General features: G+C 41.5%; 1 protein-coding gene across 15 annotated transcripts in view; it reads left to right on the top strand.

Moving 5' to 3' along the window:
- TRIQK (triple QxxK/R motif containing) overlaps positions 1 to 19,129 on the top strand; it is a 129,099-nt gene that overhangs the window by 6,427 nt on the left and 103,543 nt on the right. For 7 of the 15 annotated variants that reach the window (XM_030553457.1, XM_030553458.1, XM_030553456.1 and 4 more), the window contains 2 exons: positions 9,989 to 10,056; positions 17,802 to 17,960. The exons of 3 other annotated variants lie outside the window; for them this stretch is intronic. In XM_030553457.1, coding sequence (XP_030409317.1) covers positions 17,903 to 17,960 — 58 coding nt within the window. In that variant the 5' untranslated portion in view covers positions 9,989 to 10,056; positions 17,802 to 17,902. Of the gene's footprint in view, positions 1 to 3,367; positions 3,431 to 9,988; positions 10,057 to 17,801; positions 17,961 to 19,129 lie in introns of those variants that run through there. 5 more of the 15 variants (XM_030553447.1, XM_030553448.1, XM_030553454.1 and 2 more) reach the window with 3 other exon arrangements.

The raw sequence follows: 19,129 nt of genomic DNA, 5'->3' as shown, positions 1-19,129 counted from the left end.
CAGGGCTTTGGAGCTGTGCTTCGGCTCCACTCCAACTCCAGGCAAAAACCTGCAGCTCCACTGCTCCGGAGCTGCTCCACGCTCTGCTCCAAAGCCCTGTTTATATTAAGCAAAAACATTACTTGTGATCCAGCTGCATCCCTGTGGTTTCTTCATATTGACAAGGGAGTGTCTTAAAAGACATACAGTACCTAAAAACTTTGTTGAAGGCCCCTGATCCTGCAAAACTGTGTGCACATGCTTAACTTATGTACTGAGTAGTTCCATTGGCTTCAGTAGCTTAGAGTGAGAATAGGATACTATGATGAGTAAGAACATCTTACTTCTACTAAAGTCAATTTAAAGACAATTTCACTTGAAACTGCATTGATAGACTTTAGTTACCAAGATGGGTTTTTGTTTATCTTTGGAGCGTCAAGGTAGTATGGCTGCAGACATGATCACGCAACATAGATTTATAATACAAAGGAACTGCACTTAACAGTTTTGATTATTTATGTTGAGGTAGCACCCAAAGATCCCAATAAGGAAGCAAGTCAGTGTATAACCTGTAGGAAGATCAATCCCTGCTTCAAAGAGACGAGACAAAAAGACAAAGTAGGGAAAAGGATAAAACATGAAAGCAAAACGGACAGGGTGATGGCAGGTAAACGTCATGTTAGTCCGATGTCTTTAAAAAAAAACACATTTGTTAATATGTTCTTATTCATGTTCCAGAAGCTCTGGGCCAGATCCTGATGTAATGTGGTTTATTTCAATTGAAATCAGTACTGCTCTGTGAATTTTGACTAGATATTCAACTATACTGACTTACACCAAATGAGAACCTGCCTTCTAGAGAGTGGGTTTTGGTTGTAGTGCTGTGCTTGGACTAAAGTGGGGAAGAGGGGAGAGAGGCATAATAAGGGAGTGGGTAAAGAGGGAGGGAGATAGAATGGGAAAAGAAGTGGATGAGGGTTAGGAGGAGGAGATTAAGATGCATAATAGGCAGGAAGAGTAAGGCTGGGCAGATGGAGGTTTGCACAGTTAAGAGGGGGTGGAATGAAGAGGGTGTCAAGAGCTTATGGCAACTGAGGGGCAAAAAAGACCTCTCAAGATTCAGAGTAGAGAGAATTACAAAGTCAGTGAACTGTAAAGCCTCTTTTGGGAGGCTACACTTAGAATTTGTTGGCTGGAAGGCCCTTATTTACTGTCGCTGCCTTCAGTTGCTGCTTTTGGGAGGGGGCCTGAGGGTCTTGGAATGTCCATATTCTACCTCTATGAGCTTGTTATGCCTTTTGATGTGGTTCCCAATTGAGCAGGATGAGAAGGCTGCCAGGCTGGTAATTTTTTTCTAATGCTGTAGAGGCACATGTATAGCAGGTCTCCTTATATTGTGTGTGAATGTGTAATGGAAGTTGGTGCAATAATATGTATGTACACGCTCTAACTTTTGTTTGATTAAAATCTGAGGGTCAGATCCTTGACTGGTGTGAATTGGTGTGACTTCAACAGAGCTATTCAGATTTTCACCATCTGAGGATCTGGCCCTCAGTTTTAATTGTGTATTCATATGGTTTTTTTTTTTTGCATATACTGTTCAAATATAACTATTTATGAACATTATAAACATCTTTCTGTAATTTGCAGAGGGAAAAGTGAACACTGCATCCCCCAACTACTGTAATTAACTTACTTGTCACCTATTTATTGACAAAGATAGGACATGATTTGATATCTAATTAGGAAAGCAATGCAGAAAACCACCAGACCAGATAAGTATAGGAATATCTGGAAAATCAGTGTATAGCCATTAGTTAGAGATGAAAATTTAATTTAAATTGGAAGTAGCTTTTTTTTTAAAAAGTATTCCATGAGATTAAATAATATTAGTAAACTCTTAAAGTAACAAAGCATAATAACTTCATACAAAAGGTCCTAGTGCACTTGCTAATATCCTTTATGGCTTTAATAGAATAGATCTGAAATGATTTACAAAGCAAAGCTGTTGGATGAATTCTTCCAGTTCTACATGTAAAGAGAGCCTGTTTGTCTTTCTGTGAGTTTATATATATCCATGGAAATTATGATCTAAATGTGGGTAGAGTACTAAAACATAACCATATATGCAGAACAAAATAATGGAGTCAAGAATTCAGAGCACTTGCATTCTGCCATTTACTGTACACAGAAAACGTGTATTGTACAGACTGTGTTAAATTCTATGTCTTGACCATAGAAGGACTGTATAGAATTTGCACCATTTCCCCAACTAATTTTCAAGGCTAGGGAACAGTATGTTTCTGTACTCATACAGGAAAGAACTCAGTGTATCCACAGTCTGCAGCAAATCTATCAGTCTGTTGTCAAGAGCTCAGACACCAGCACTGCCATGAAGTAGCTGGTAGCTAGAAGAACATTCTGTGTATTGACATACTGGTACAAATGAGCTCACTACTTTGCTTCATGATTCTTCAAAAAAATTAGACTGTCATTTGCATCTTACCTGTTCAGCCACTCCCTGAGCACCTGACTAGTGACTTTTTCTTCCCCTCCTTCCTCCCATTCTTTGTTAGTTCCTCACAGTCCTCTGTTTTAGCCTCTTTGTCTCTGAAGAACCTCATGCCATTGTGTAGCTTTAACTCCTGCTATATGTTGGTAATTCACAGGTCTACTTCTTCACTTGTGACTTCACCTCTAAGAAAATTTGCATCTCCGAGTTCCTCTCCAACACCTGGATTTTTCATGATAAACTCGCGCTCAATGTTGGCAACAATAGAATGTGTCTTTCCTTCTATTACACGTATAATACCAACATTCTCCCTGACTCTCAGATTCAAAATGACTTGGTCATTATAAAACTATTACCCATGTAAATTCTGTCACTAAATCCTGCTGTTCATTTTTATATAGCAGGTGAAAAGTCAATCATTACCTCTTGTTCTTACTGCCAAAATCCTTAACAAGCCTTGATTTTATTTTGCCTCATCTGTGGCAGTCTCCTTCTTTCTGGTTTTCTTGACTAGCCTTGCCTCTTTCAATCCATCCGATATGTTCCCCAAATCCTACCCAATGCTCCATTCTTATCAGTCCCTTTCAGATAATTTCACCAATGCCATTTCCTTCTATATAAAATTTACTCTCCTTGTCGTTGCCTTTAAGTTCCTGTACAATTTAACTTGTGCATATCTCTGCTTACATCTCTTTTCTCTCTATGTGCTGTTCTGGGTTTGATATCATGCCCCTCACTGTGGTATTTGAGTGCTTTCCGAGGATAAATTAAACAAACTGGATATCATCTGTCATGAGGTTCCATTTGCAATCTTCTCCACAGAGAGAAATTTTCCAGTAGTGAATTTTTGCTTTTGTTTCTATACAGTTGGAATATTATCTGGTGCTGTGTATGAAGGCAGAGTAGAATAAGCGTGACGTGCAGTTGGACTGGAAAATAGTGAGTCTTGAGGCAGTTTCTGCCATTATGAGCTCCACAATCTTGGACCAGCCTCTGAGAAGTCTCTTTGGGGATGTCTACACTGCCCTGCAGTTTGGACTATGAGAGTGTGACTAGTGGTGTGCACCAAAGTGTTGCTCTGTAACTCCTCTGTGTGTGGATGCTGAAGGTGTGAACTAAAAGGTTCCTACTTCACATTTATGTAATCCCCTTAAAAAGAATGATCTTAATGTGACCTAAGAACTTTTCAGTTTGCACCCACAGCATCAACACAAGGGAGTTACAGTGTTGCACTTAGAAGCACAGTGATATTCACCCCCTCACACCCTATAGTCTGAACTGTGGGACAGTGTAGATGTGCCCTTAGTTTCTTATAAGGATGTCCTTCACTCTTGCAGTAGACCGGGGTGGGCAAACTACGGCCCACGGGCCAGATCCGGCCCCTCAGGGCTTTGGATCCAGCCCATGGGATTGCCCACCGTGGGCCCCGTGCTGCTCTCAGAAGTGGCCGTCACCACTTCCCTGCAGCTCCCAGAGCTCTGTGCGTTGCCCCTGCCTCCAGGCACTGCCCCCCGCAGCTCCGATTTCCTGGGAACGGGTAACTTCGGAGGCTTTGGGGGAGGTACTTGGAGGTGCGGCAAGGGCAGCGTACGTGGAGCCCTCCACCCCTCCTCCCCCAGGGGCCGCAGCACTTCCTGGAGCTGCGCAGGGCCGGGGACAGGGCAGGCATGCAGGGAGCCTTCCCTAGCCCTGGTGCATGCCGCTGCCACCCCGGAGCTGCTTTAGATAAGCAGTGCCAGGCCAGAGCCCGAACCTGTCCTGCACCCCGCCCCGCAGCTCCCTGCCCTAAGCCCCCTGCCTGCATTGTGCTCCCCTCCTGCACCTCAACTCCCTGCCCTGAGCCCCCTCGTACACCCCAGATCCCTTCTGCACCCCAACCCCCTGCCCTGAGCTCCCTGCTGCACCCTGTGCACCCCAACCCCCTGCCCTGAGCCCTCTCCCGCACCCACGCCCCTCCTGCACCCAACCCCCCTGCTCTGAGCCCCTGCTGCACCCCAACCCCCTGCCCTGAGTCCCCTCATACAGCCCGCATCCCTCCTCTGCCCCAATCCCTTGCCCTGAGCCCCTTCCGGCACACTGCACTTGCTCCCACACTCGCTCCTGTACCCCTGCCTCAGCCCTGCATACAATTTTCCCGCCTAGATGTGGCCCTTGGCCCGAAAAGTTTGCCCACCCTGCCTTATAGTCTAAAAAGAAAAAGGATGGAAACATTATTTGTCCCCTTTCACAGACGGGAAACTGAAGGAGTTCCTCATCTGTACAGTGGGGATAATAGTACAGAACATAAGAACGGCCGTGCCAGGTCAGACCAAAGGTCCATCTATCCCAGTATCTGTCTACTGACAGTGGCCAATGCCAGGTGCCCCAGAGGGAGTGAACCTAACAGGCAATGATCAAGTGATCTTTGAGTAATCCTGAGAGCAGGGGACTGGACTCGATGACCTCTCCAGGTCCCTTCCAGTCCTAGAGTCTGTGAATCTCTCTCCTGCCATCCATCTCCATCCTCTGACAAACAGAGGCTAGGGACACCATTCCTTACCCATCCTGGCTAATAGCCATTTATGGATTTAACCACCATGAATTTATCCAGTTCTCTTTTAAATGCTGTTATAGTCCTAGTCTTCACAACCTCTTCAGGTAAGGAGTTCCATAAGTTGACTGTGCTCTGTGTGAAGAAGAGCTTCCTTTTATTTGTTTTAAACCTGCTGCCTATTAAGATAGTACTTGCCTACCTCACAGGCTGTGGGAAAATCCACACCCCTGAGCGATGCAGTTATATTGGCCTAATGCCTGGTGTAGACAGCACTATGTCTCATAGACTCATAGACTTTAAGGTCAGAAGGGACCATTATGATCATCTAGTCTGACCACCTGCACAATGAAATGTCGACGGGAGGCTTCTCCCCATCATGGAGGGGGATTAATGGCATTAGTGGGAGAAGCTCTCCTGTTGGCATAGTGATGTCTTCACTGAAGCGCTTGGCGTTTTCAGTGTAGACATAGCTGAAGTAACGTGTCCAGAGTGACACACTTGGTTACATTTAATATTGCTAGTAACCCGAGTGTCACTGAGCAACATGGGAGATCTGTGGTTATTAGGGGGATCCTGAACTTTTGCATTTCCTGCCATCTGAGTGGTTGCCATTGTAACTTTAATGTTATATTAATAAAATTGATATCAACTTTTTATTTAATAGAATGATAGAAATGTACGACTGAAAGACACCTCGTCAGGTCATCTAGTCCAGACCCCTGTGCTGAGGCAGGACTAAGTATTATATCGACCAGAGGCCTGACCCGATGCTCTGTGCTACCCGGTGGCATAGCTGGCTCCAGCTGAGTGGCACAGCTGCCTGTCCTGGTGCTCTGGGTAGTGTGGCTATAGCGCCGCCCGCCACCGGTGCTCCAGGCAGCGCGGTTAATAGGCGGGGGGGTCGGATAGAGGGCAGGGGAGTTTGGGGTGGTGGTCACGGGGCGGGGGTCTGCATAGGGGTCGGGGAACAGGGGAGTTGAATGGGGGCAAGGGTTCCAGGGGAGCAGTCAGGAAGGAGATGGGGGGTTGGATGGGGCAGCAGGGGTTTTGGGGGTGATCAGGAAGAAGGGGTGGTTGGATGGAGCAGGGGTCCCAGGGGGTAGTCAAGAATGAGAGGAGGAGTTGGATGGGGCGGTGGGGGGAAGTCAGGGGTGGGGAGTCTGAGGATGGTCCGGGGAGAGGGAATGAGGGGGAAGTGGATGGAGCAGGAATCCCAGGGAGGATGTCAGGGGGCAAGAAGCAGGGGGCTCAGATAAGGGGCAGGGGCTGGGTCACGCCTGACTGTTTGGGAAGGCACAGCCTCCGCTAACCGGCCCGCCATACAATTTCGGAAACCTCATGTCCTCAGGCCGAAAGGTTGCCCGCCCCTGAAGTAGACAGTTCTGTTGTCACCAGGAAGCAAAGTTGTTGATTGTTGTTGAGATCCTGGAGTATGAAGTGATCTTTAAGATATCCCTGGCCCAGCCCTTTTACACCTTAACACAAAGGACTAAGGCCTTGAACTTGATGCCTTGTTCTCTGGGAAGTTAGTTGGTTTTTTGGTTTCTTTTCTGTTTTCTTTGCAAAGAATAATGTTGGGAGGCATTTCCGCTTTTAGCCTGAACACCTTTTTTGTGTTTCTGAGCAGACATAGTTTCATTTTAGACATTTCCACTGTAGTATGTTAGTATCAATTTTCATTAACACAGCCTGTATGAAAGCCCATCAGAGTAGTAAAAGGTCTCAGCAAAGGTGTGGGGGGAAAGGGGGGAGCGGGGTAGCCTTACACACTCATAATCCTGCAATAAAATGGAAACAATTGTAATTAAAGTCCTACACAAAATTGATATCGCTTTCCTCTGGTCTTCAAGCCTGCTTACAGGGTAATAGGACGTCGGGTATAGTAGTCGTGGAACAAAATGATAGTACTAGGAAGAGAGTAGCCTTTGTTAGATTTCTGATATTGGTATTGTATTTTATCTGCTCATTTGTTTGCTCTGATGCAAGCTGGCCTAGATTTATGTTATTGAATGCCCTGGTATTCTTTGTTTTATGTAGAAACTACAAGGAAATAATTCGGACACTGTATCCCCCAGCCATTCCCAGTAAAATCTTATGGTACTATTGAAGCACATGTTCTCCTTTTGACTCCAGCCAAGGGTGTATGTTAACTTCTAATGCTTAGAGCAGGGGTAGGCAACCTATGGCACGCGTGCGAAGGCAGCATGCGAGCCGATTTTCAGTGGCACTCACACTGTCCAGGTCCTGGCCACCAGTCTGGGATGCTCTGCATTTTAATTTAATTTTAAATGAAGTTTCTTAAACATTTTAAAAACTTTATTTACTTTACATACAACAATAGTTTAGTTATATATTATAGACTTATAGAAAGAGACTTTCTAAAAACATTAAAATGTATTACTGGCACGCGAAACCTTAAATTAGAGTGAATAAATGAAGACTCAGCACAACACTTCTGAAAGGTTGCCGACCCCTGACTTAGAGACATGCACTCAGGATATTAAAGTGGACTATTTTATTTTGGGCTATGGCTTCTGAGTAGATCTTCCTGTCCCTATAGCAACTCATTAAATGCTCTCATTGTAGAGACGGAAGGTTTCTCTTCGGCAGATGTCCTAACTTTCCCATTGCTAACTGGTCTGAGGTCCAGACATCAAAAACAGAACTGCGTTATTTGGTCATGACTAGGGTCCTACCAAATTCACGGCTGTGAAAAACGCATCACAGATGGTGAAATCTGATCTCTCCCTGTGAAATCTGGTCTTTTGTATGCTTTTACCCTGTATCCTACAGATTTAATGGGGGAGACCAGTGTTTCACAAATTGGTTGTCCTGACTAAAAAGGGAGTTGCAGGGGTGTCGCAAGCTTATTTTAGTGGGGTCACGGCACTGCCACCATTCTGCGCTGCCTTCAGAGCTGGGCAGCCAGAGAGTGGCAGCTGTTGGCCAGGTGCCCAGCTCTGAAGGCAGTGCCCTGCCATCAGCAGTACAGAAGTAAGGATGGCAGTACCATACTATGCAATCCTTACTTCTGCACTGCTGCTGGCGTCAGTTCTGCCAGCAGCGGAGCAGCCACTGCTGTCCAGCTTCCCAGCTCTGAAGGCAGCACTGCTGCTAGCAACAGCGCAGAAATAAGAGTAGCAGTAGAGCAACCCCCCTTACAATAACCTTGTGGCTACTCCACAACTCCTTTTTGGGTCAGGATCCCTACAGTTACAACACCATGAAATTTCAGATTTAAATAGCTGAAATCCATGAAATTTATGATTTTTAAAATCCTATGACCGTGAAATTGACCAATATATACCATGAATTTGGTAGGACCCTAGTCATGACCCTAGCTATTATGCCTACAGTGTATTCTAATATATTTTAATTATTATAGCATTGCCTAAAATGTTGGTGGAAGTTGGATATATAGCTGGGGAGGTAATACTTGGTCATGGTTTTAAAAACAGAGTTAGGCAGACCTTAATCCAGTTTGGAGATAGTCATGTTATACCAAATTTAGCTAAAATTTTCCTAGCTACAACTGTAAAATGTTTGGAGTCTTGTCACTTAGATCCATGCCACAGCCATGGCATGGGGGAGTCCCTAGAGGGTGTACAACTAGGATAGGTAACTGGTATGCTGCACCTCCTGCTTTTTGACCTATTCAAAAATATAAGAAGTACCTAGCATGACAGTTGAAACTAACAGTGTTAAAGTTTAGCAATGTCTAGACCAGTAGGCTGATAATAAGTGCATGCACAGCTGCAATGCAGGATATAAGCAGAAAGCCTCCATAATGCCACCTTTTGCTGCTGCTGAACAAATGCAGTTGAAATTGTGCAGCACAAAATGGTGAAAACCTGCAGCACTAAAGTGAGGCCAGAGTTTTTGTTGTTATAAAGTAAGCAGGCTGCTACTTTTTCTGCTACTTACCAGCATTTGTACCTTCAGAGGACCATTGCTCCATACAAAAGATTTGATATGATATGTAAATTTTGATATGTAACTTTAATTGAATTATTCTGGGATTGTGACTGATTCTTTGAGTGGAGGACCTAAGATCAGCTGAACCTTTTAATTTTACATCCGAGAGGAGAATCTAGTAGATTTACAACTTCATTTCTCATAGCCAAAATTAAAGAAAAATTTACAGAAGAATGTTGTTTTGTCCTAAATAAATAAAATATATGGAGATATACCTATCTCATAGAACTGGAAGAGACCCTGAAAGGTCGAGTCGAGCCCCCTGCCTTCACTAGCAGGACCAAGTACTGATTTTGCCCCAGATCCTTAAGTCGCCCCCTGGGTTTAGCAGGCCAATGCTCAAACCACTGAACTATCCCTCCCTTCCTCCCCTGGATGTGTATATTCATTTTGTCATCTTATCTCTGTTTGAGAACATTAAGGGTATGTCTACACAGCAACTAGACACTTGCAGCTGGCCTGTGCCTTCAGGCTCTTGGGGCTTGGGTTGTTTCATTGCTGAGTAGTCTTCCGGGGTTGGGCTGGAGCCTGAGCTTTGGAATCCTGCAAGTAGACCCTGCCTAGTTGCTGTATTGATATACCCTAACAGATTATGGTGGTTTTAATCAGTTTTTTTTTAAATCCAAATTAAAACTATTCATGCACTTATTATTTCTTTTACTGTGACTAAAATATTTGTATATGCTAATTCACTGTCCTGAATACCGAATACAACATGAGGAGCAACAAAGGATCATGAAACTTTTTTCATTCTTAAATCAGTTTATTTAATATTTATTGAGTTATGGTAGTTTCAGGAGAGGGGAAAAAACATTCATTCTGAACATAGAATGGAAAGATTATCTTTTAAATCCATTCAAAGACTAGTTTTCAAAATGGAGCTAATAATTCAGTTTTGCTGAAGGGTTACAATTATCTCCAAGTGTGTTGAAATATTATTTGCTGCTGTCCTTTGTAACTTGCTTTCAGCTTTTACCTGTTTTTTCTAGGTGCCAAGTGAGACAGAGGTTAAAGAATATCAAAATAGGAAAGGCTGAAGAATATCAAAATAGGAAAGGTTGGTCACCAGTTTTGTTAATCATTATGACAGATAGTGGTGGTGATGTGACATTTCATCATACTGTGGTGATAGGATTCACCAAAGAAACAAATTTGTCTCACTTCTAGCTTTTGGGTGGTGGCTTTATTTATTTTGGTATTTTCTCCAGGACTCCCAGCCTCCAATTTATGGTGGGCTGCCAGGATGTGCAGGTCCAGTTACTGAGATCCTCACTTCTCCTTCCACTAACCTGGACGATCACTACATTAAAATGAAGTTAAGATTGAGAATATGTATCAGTAATTCAGGATCAGTTTGTTACAGGGAAATTGTAACTATCCCCAAATCAAACATTCTAAATGCAGGAAATTCAGAATGAAGTTTACACTTAAATCCTTTAAAGTTTGCACGCACGCAAACTAAACTTTGACCAGTTGGGATGCTAGAATAGGAAAAATTTGGTGGGTGGTGGGGGGAATGTGCTGCACTTCCCTAAGCCTGGGAAAGGGAGAAGACAGGAGTTATCTTGTGCTGCCCCTTAGTTAATACTTGAGCAGAGCAAAATAACATTTTTGATACCATGGAATAAGATACCAATGAAATAACATGATTCTCTATTTAATACATGAATTGTAAAATATAAAGTTATTATAAGTAGAGTGTTTAGAAGAATGTAGTTAATTTTGAAATTTGAGATGTACGACCTATATAGCATAGTAATTTTAATTTAAATGATTCCCTAGCTCTTCAAAGGAAATAAAGGTGAAGGTGTGGATGTTAAGGATCAAAGAGGGAATGAAAGTGCCTATATTCAACCATACTGCAGACTGTTTGCAGTTGATATCTTGAATCACCGAGGCAGAACAAATAGTTGATTCTAGTCATTCCTCTTGACTCAATAAGCTTTTAACTTGCACAGTAAAAGGTGCATGCTATATTTTCATGTTGTATGAGTGACAAATGCCTTTGCTCTCCTTATCTACCCTCAAATCACAATCAGCATAGTCCAGCATCTGCATTTGCTTTTAATGCTGCTTGTATATACCAAATACTGTACACAATAGGTCACGTTACTTAAAAAAAAAGTTAGCATTGAATATCACATGTAGTCATATATATCATATAATTTTTCTTCCAGAGAGAAACCCTCACCAGTTCTTCATTTTTGTATTGTGTGATGATGAAAACCATATATAATATTATCTGATTTATACTTTAATGGAACATTATATAATTTAAGGTAAATTTAAAATAAAGATCTTGAAAATAAGTAATATTAATATGTTAGCCATGTTGTCTTCATTTGTTGGCATTCTTTCCATCTTTCAGTACTGAGAGATGTTTCTGATTTTTATTCAAGTAGATAATCACTCCTCTAGAATAGGTATAAAGACACTGTTTTGTTTGTAGTTTGTACATCGACAAGGCTAACTGCCACACAATGGGAGGCATTAAAACCTTCTGCAGTATATTTGCCTGACAGGGTTTTCTTCTTTTAGTGTCAGAAGGGTAGAGATTCTTTTTGATTGCAGACAATCTGTATTTTTAAGTGAATATAGTATATTACATTAAACAGAAGTCTGAATTTTTAAGATATAAGATAGCTTATATTGAGAGCCCCAGCAGAACATATACTGAGAGCCCGGTAAGAAAAAGAACGTTACTGTTGCTTTCTCTATCATATCAGACTTAGGCCCGCATGCAGCAAAGCATTTGATACATACTTAATTTGGGTAATCCTACTAACGCCAGTTGGACTACTGACATGCTTAAATTAAACATAGGTTGAAGTTCTTTGCTGGATCTGGGGTATATGTCTGACAGTAACAAGCACTGGAACTTTATTCATGTAAACTCAAATTCAAATATTTATCCATATAAAGGAGATGGGGTAGACTCCTCCTTTGTGTGATTGCAGAGTCCATATTTTATTAGCTGTATAAAATGAATTACTATGAAAAAGGCATTGTAATATGCTACAATCAGTACATTAATGAAACATACATATGTATGTACATACACAAGTATAGATAGATGTATGATATATTATATAATATACTATTGCACATGGAACAGATACTTCCTTTCTACATGGACTTCCTCCATGAGTAGCTATTTCCCCACACCTAAAAATGGTTATCTTTTCTAGTGAAGGCTTTAATATTTTCACAGTCTTGAATCTTAAAATTTTGTTCAGATGAAAGTCCATCTTTACATCAAAATCTATGTAAATTCCAGAAAAAACAAAGCTCAATGAGGCTTTGATGTGGGTTGCAGCTCCCAACTGCTATTAAATGGATGCACAGGGGCTCTTTGGGGGGTTCTGGGTTCAGGAGGAATGGGATTCTGCAGGGCGATCCAGGTGAAGGTGGTTGAGGCTCAGCGGTGGGGTTCTAGATGTGGGAGGATGGGACTTGGCAGAGAGGGTCTGGGTTTTGGGGGAATGGGCCTTGATGGAGTGGGGGTCTGGGTGCAGCTGGTTGGGGCTCAGTGGGGTGAAGGTCCAGGTGTGGGAGGCTCATCAAGGTGGTCTGGGTGCAGGGGGGTGGGACTCATCCAGTTGGGAGTTTGATTGCCAGGGCTCAGCGGGGTATGATCTGAGTGGAGAGGCAGGGGTCCGCATGCAGGGGGGAGCATCTAGGTGGGGTGTGGGGGGGCATCTGTGTGCAGGGTGTTGGGGCTTGGCCAGGGGGGTCTGGGTATGGGGAGGGTCCAGATGCACAGGGTTTGAGCAGATGGGGGAGCAGCTCCCTGTATAGTGACCCTTCCCCCTGCGGCTGAGGAGCGATGTGGGCAGGAAATTGCAGGGTGTGTGTGTGTGCAGAGCTTCCTATAGCTGGGGGAGATTTCTGGGAGTGGGTCTGACCTGGCCCTGGTCTCTCCTGGCAGGGGATGACAAAATCCTGTCCTTCCCCACCCCAAGCCCAGCTGGGACTAGCAGCTGAGCCCGGGTAGGAGCCACCAGCAGGAGCATCCCCAGCCCCTCCTTCCACGGTGATTTATCTCTCTGCCGGCTGCTCCGGGTGGACAAAACGATGTGGCTGCGCAGCTGGGGAGGGGCATGTGACCGCTCCTGCAGCTTTCCTTTGCTTCTCCCATTAGAAGTAATTTTTCTGTGCAGGATGTGAATTCTGAATACACACAGTGGTGCAGAATTCCCTCTGGAGTGACAACTTCTGTGGGAGTGGAAACAAGCCATTTATTTTTGTACAGATGTCCCCTTTTTTATCAAATTTGAACATCTTGATTTAAATCCTGTCAGGATTGTATTTTAATTAAAATCATATTTTTCTCACATGATCAAAATCAATCATATTTTTAATCCTTGTCTTTAATATTAAGTGCCTAATAAAATATTTTAAACTCTTTGTGAAGAATCAAAACAAAAATATTTGATACTTAATTTGTTTTTCATTTGTTATGGAATTTGAAATGAACTAAGGAGCGTAGAACATTGGATTGGGGTGCTGTGTATTTGTGCCACTCCTATTAGGTAAAATCAGAATTGTTCTATTGTGTGCTATAGGCACAATATTACTAACAGATAATGGAGTTTCTCCTTTGCCTAAAGTGGTAGGTGCCTGTTTGAAAGCAGTAGGATATGAGTTCTAGTTCTGTTGCTGTCATGAAGTTCTGAGTTGTTAGTGACAACAGCTGTGACTTCTAGTTGACCATGAGGTTTGTTTTAGCAGTTCGTTCTGTTGTTCTTATTTCGTGTGTTAAATTTTTTTGTCACTAGCAATGTTTTCCCACTGCACTTATGGATCATTATGGTCACCCTCCTTTGGCTAATTTAACTCTATTAAAAAACCGTGGTTATTCAACTGACTATGCAACTTATTGACAAAAGACCTACTGAAGTCCATTGAAGTCAGTGAACTCTTTCCATTGACATCTGTAAATTTTAAATCCGACTTGGAGTTATAGCCTGAGTTAAGACTCGGCTGCCTTTACAGTTTGAAAACATAGGCCTATGTTGCATAAAAAAAAGGGTGCTTGCCTGTTCGTGCCATCCATTTGTAGTACATGCAAACAGATAGCTACATGTATAGATATTCAGTTACCCATTATGAGTGTGTCCATATTGATGCATGTGTAAATTAGACTTAGATGCTAGTGTCTGAAAATTTGGCCCATAACATTAGCATTCTGCAGGGAGTTCTTTCAGTCACTAATTCTTAATTTCTTTTCTGTCAAATTAATAATTACATTTCAACCTTTAATTTTCTTTCATGTTCAAAAATACTATATACTAATATTTAAACAACTTTTATAGTTAAAGAATCAAAACGCATGATTCAATACAAAGTCTCAGTTTCATGGAATTTTGCACGCATGCAGCTCTTGGTATGTACAGTGGAACCTACTTAAGATGTTGTTATTGTTATTAATCATATAGCACTACAAATGTACAAAGCACAGTGCCATGTGCTTTATAGTCCCTAAATTTATTTTGTATAATTTTTTTTAGTCATTCACAATATGTTTCTATTCCGTTAATGAAAGGGACTGTATGATCCCTTGGATGGCCAGAATAATATTTTTTGAAATTCCCATGAACAGTAAAACAGAAGTGTATTTCAAGAGTTGCGAGTTAAATTCTCTCATGGTCAGATCTTGAATGGACATATAACTCTGTCTATAACTCATTAATTGTCAAAATCAGAAATATATTATTGACAATGGAGAGTGATAGAGGCAACTTATTCATCTCAGATAGTGATTAGGATGTGATAGAACTGGAGAAAAAAAGATAAAGCACTCCTCTTGTGATGCAAGCCCTCAAAGTGTGAGGAAAGAGAGGGGGGAAAACAAGACCAAGGGAAAATTGCCCTTTAAAAACCTGAAAACAAGCTAAGAATCAAAATATCATTCAAATCACTTGTACATGATTTTTTTCCTAAAAAGCATCTTTTGTAGAAGCTGAGAGCTGGAAGAAAGCTCACATTGATTTCTAATGACCTGACACTACTCCTTAAGTTTTTTTTTAGGAATATCTAAAAGAACCGTGACAAACTCCTTTAGATGATTTTTAAATGGTATATAGTCATTAAAATTCCAGGAACCTACACAGGCTTTAGAGTATGTACAGCACTTTATGATTTTGCAGAATTCAGGTTAAGTAAAGAATCACAAGAAAAGGGGCTCGATCCTGCACCAGCTGACATTTATGAAATGTTGCTGTTGAGTACAGTGGATACAGGAATGAGCCCATACTTTCTTAAACGGTGTGAATTATTTTGGGAAATAATAGATATATTTATGAGTGAAATATTTCTGTTTTAAATAGGGGTGGCAATTTTCACTTCAAAGTATTTCGTGAGTCAGAAAGGTTTCAGACTTTTTCCTTTTAGAAATCTGATCTGATGGTTACATTTGAAACCATTCCTGCAGCAAGATTCATAAATAATAAATATTATCTCTTATTAATCCATATTTTAGCTTAACTCTGGCTCATAGCAAGCTACTTCCTCAGGGAATGGAGAATTCTTTACAAGGGAAGGTGATGAGCCACAGCCCCCAAGGAATTAAATTGTGAAAACAATCTTGGTTTCGTACATGCTAATATAGATCTGTTATTCCCCTTCCACATTTATCACAACACATTTTAAATTGTGGCTGATCTTTTATGCAAATAGTTGTCTTATTAGACATTGCGGCAGTGTATGCTAATGTCTCTATGGGTTTTTCAGGAGTTTGCTAAATAACCATCAAAGCAGTAGAAATGAATGATGATTACTGAATGGCTTTGAAGAACAAAGAAGGTCAGAGCATTTTAGAGGTTCTAGATGCCTGAGTCAGTGACAGTTTGAACCACACAGATGAACAGGCATGTCTCTGTGACTCATATTAAGTAGGCCAAATATATATTTTAACTACTGGGAAATAATTTTTCTGCACTTGTGTGTTTTATTGGCAGTGCTGAAACTTACAAGCATCTTTCACAGCTAACATTTTGTTACAAAATGTTACTAGGCTATTGAAAATGCAAAAGGCAAGTCAGACATTGTTTCTAACAGTGGAATAAAGTAAACCAAAAACTAGATTTTACTGTATAAACTGTTGTATTATCTACTTTGTTAGTTGAAATATTAACTTTATTTTCCATTACTGTTGCCATGGTGTAAGCTGGGTTATGATTTTATAGGCAATAGGGGCAAGGGACTGAAAAAAAACCAGATGTGATACTTTTTCCTTAGTTTCATTCAGCTTAGTATATGCTATAGATACCTAAATGTTGGTTATTTACCGTGTTAAATGTACTTAGTATATGAAAATCTTCAGTGATATTAATTTTGACCTGCACTAAAAGTACAGCAATGTAAATTTGTATATTTCTGTTTCTCTTGAACACGTTTAAAATATTCACTGATTTGTGAAGACTCAGGTTCATTCTAAATCTCGTGGTTCATACCTTAAGATATAGGGCCTGTTTCTACTGTTAAAGTCAGTCGAAATTTTGCCATTGGCCAAATTCTTCAGTTATTTACATGAGTTTAAATCTTAAGTAACTCCACTTAAGTTAATGGTGTTACTCTGTATTTGCTCTGATGTAATGGGTGCTGATTTCTGGCCAGTACTGTCAGCAGAAAGTAGAATTGGTCCCCAAATGGAGAGACAGTGAAAATAATTGCTGTATTGTTTGATGCATGAATAAGCCCCGGGGATAATTCCTGAGACTGTGCTTTGAACCTGGCTCGAAAACAGTTATGCCATTGACAATAGCTCATTTGACAAACTTGTCTTGGTGGTTTAATATATATTTTTGCGCATAGATTTAAAACCAGATTTTGGTTTTTAGAATAGAGGGTGAAATTAATCCATTTCCAGTATCCCACTGCACCAGGTAAACCACGTGTTGTTACTTGGTGGGGAGAAAAACATACAGAGGGAGCAGCTGTATACAGCATCTTAGCACCTCTTATATAACACACAGCTGGTTTGTTTGAGATCGTCTGGAAGGGTTATTGGAACCATGATTGTGTGGATCTAGTAGAGAAAAGTGATACCAACGTGTGAAGAAGCTGTGATTATTAGTGGGAATAGCAGCCTCAGAGGGACTGTGTGCAGCTTCCCAGCCTGCATGCAAGTTGGGAGGTAGATTCCAATTCGCTCCAGTCTATTTGGAGTTCCCTATACAAAAGGTTGATTACTTAGACTTTGGAAGGTGATGGGTGAACTTCATCCTTGCTGTTTTAATTTTAGAACACATATTACTCTGAAGGTTTAAAAAATAATGTTAATAGAGAGATAGTGGATTTAGACTCTGGAGACCTGAGTTAGATTGTAAATTTGCACATCCCAGTTACTACACATGTATAATATGATCTGATTTGTCATCTCAGGTCAAGACAAACCTAGAATAGCAAGTGTGAGGACTAAGGTACCTCAGTTCTGAACTGAGCTGCAATCCAGGAAAATCAATGCAGTTACCTCTCCAGAATTTTCTCTGAATTCATCTGTTTATTCCCTGCATCGGAAGAAAATGAATCAGACCCACACTTCTTGCTGATCCCCAGACACATGCATGGATCTTGGGTATCATCCTGGGATAGAGGCCATCCATGTGGAGTCCCAGCATTTCTGCAGTAGCTGTGCATCCCCTGGTGCTGCCCTGTGATCCTCTGACAGCATGGCACTGTCAAGGCTCACCAATGACTGTTCTTGAGACTCTCCTTTAAGAGGAAGGAGAGTTAATATAAGAAACACAGGAAAGTTAATAAGGCTCTGACAGTATTTATTCTCCTCTGATTTTGCTGTAGGTGAAGTTTCAGGACAATCAAAGTGGCTACACCTACTATCCACCTTTTCCTCACTTGGCGATTTCTAGAACTATGGACAGGCTTCCCTGGGTGGCAGGAGAATGGGGCACTGGTTCTGTGAAGGCAAGCTGACTCCCCATTCTACTTTGGATGGGGGAGGTAAGTGCATGGGAGGCCTCTTCATGTGGATCTCAAGCACAGCCTGGCCCTATATCTGTATGAGCTTTCAAATTGTCTTCTCTCTTACTAACTTGTATTCTTGGATATCCAGATTCTGTGGGGATGGACATAGTAGAAATCTGAATAATAGCAGACTTTAAGTTCAGTCAGTGATTTATCGAAGAAATATAGTGATTTCAACTATAGACTCATAGACTTTAAGGTCAGAAGAGACCATTATGATCATCTAGTCTTACCTCCTGCACAATGCAGGCCACAGAATCTCACCCATCCACTTCTATAACAACCCCCTAACCTATGTCTGCGTTATTGAAGTCCTCAAATTGTGGTTTGAAGACTTCAAGCTGCAGAGAATCCTCCCGCAAGTGACCCGTGTGCCATGATGCAGAGGAAGGTTCATATTGGATAGAAGCTTGTATTGTTATAATTTCTTATACTGTGTTTATTTTGTTGTTCAAAGTAATGCTTCTATAATATTAATAAACCAAATCATAGAAAAAGAGTACTTTTAGATTTCATCTTATAGTGTTTGTAATATTGATGATTAGTTCCAGTATTTCATTGTTCTTCTTTGAATGATAGTAAATCAACATTCTACTGTAGGTGTATGTGTGCTCCAGTGCACAGCTGTTGGAGAATTTTTTCCCTTAATGGTATACATCAAGTGGCATGAGTGCCTTGTGCTGCCTCGGGTATTACATGCAGGCATAAAAGGCAGAGCCACCCCAAGTTCCTTTCTACCCCCAAGACAGTTGTTGAAGCTCCCATTTTTCTCTTTTCAAGTCCCTTCTTTTTGTTGTAAATAGATAGTAGTATCTATTTTTGTTAATGGTCTGTAGTTTAGGTAGTGTAGCTTTATTTAGTAGTTTAAAAGTTCATCACCGATTCCCAATTTGGTCCTAATCCAAGAGCTGTGTTGTACTCTCCAAGCTTCAAGGCTTGCCACCCTTGTGGCAAACCACTGCCAGTTAGTGATCAATAGTGACCTAGCTGCCTTAAGTGCTTGGGGGAGGCTCACGTGAGTGCAGATGCAGAATCCATAAAGGTTTTAAGTCCTGATCCAAAAAGGACAGGGCAACCAGGTTAAAGTACCTGTTGTTGATTTCAATGCTCTGCCTTCCATTGAACCATCCACCCCACTCTGGGTG

This window comes from Gopherus evgoodei, chromosome 2, assembly GCF_007399415.2.
Source record: "Gopherus evgoodei ecotype Sinaloan lineage chromosome 2, rGopEvg1_v1.p, whole genome shotgun sequence".
NCBI classification, from domain to species: domain Eukaryota; kingdom Metazoa; phylum Chordata; order Testudines; family Testudinidae; genus Gopherus; species Gopherus evgoodei.
Note: the sequence above shows the minus strand (reverse complement) of the source record. Positions and strands in the feature narration are given on the sequence as shown.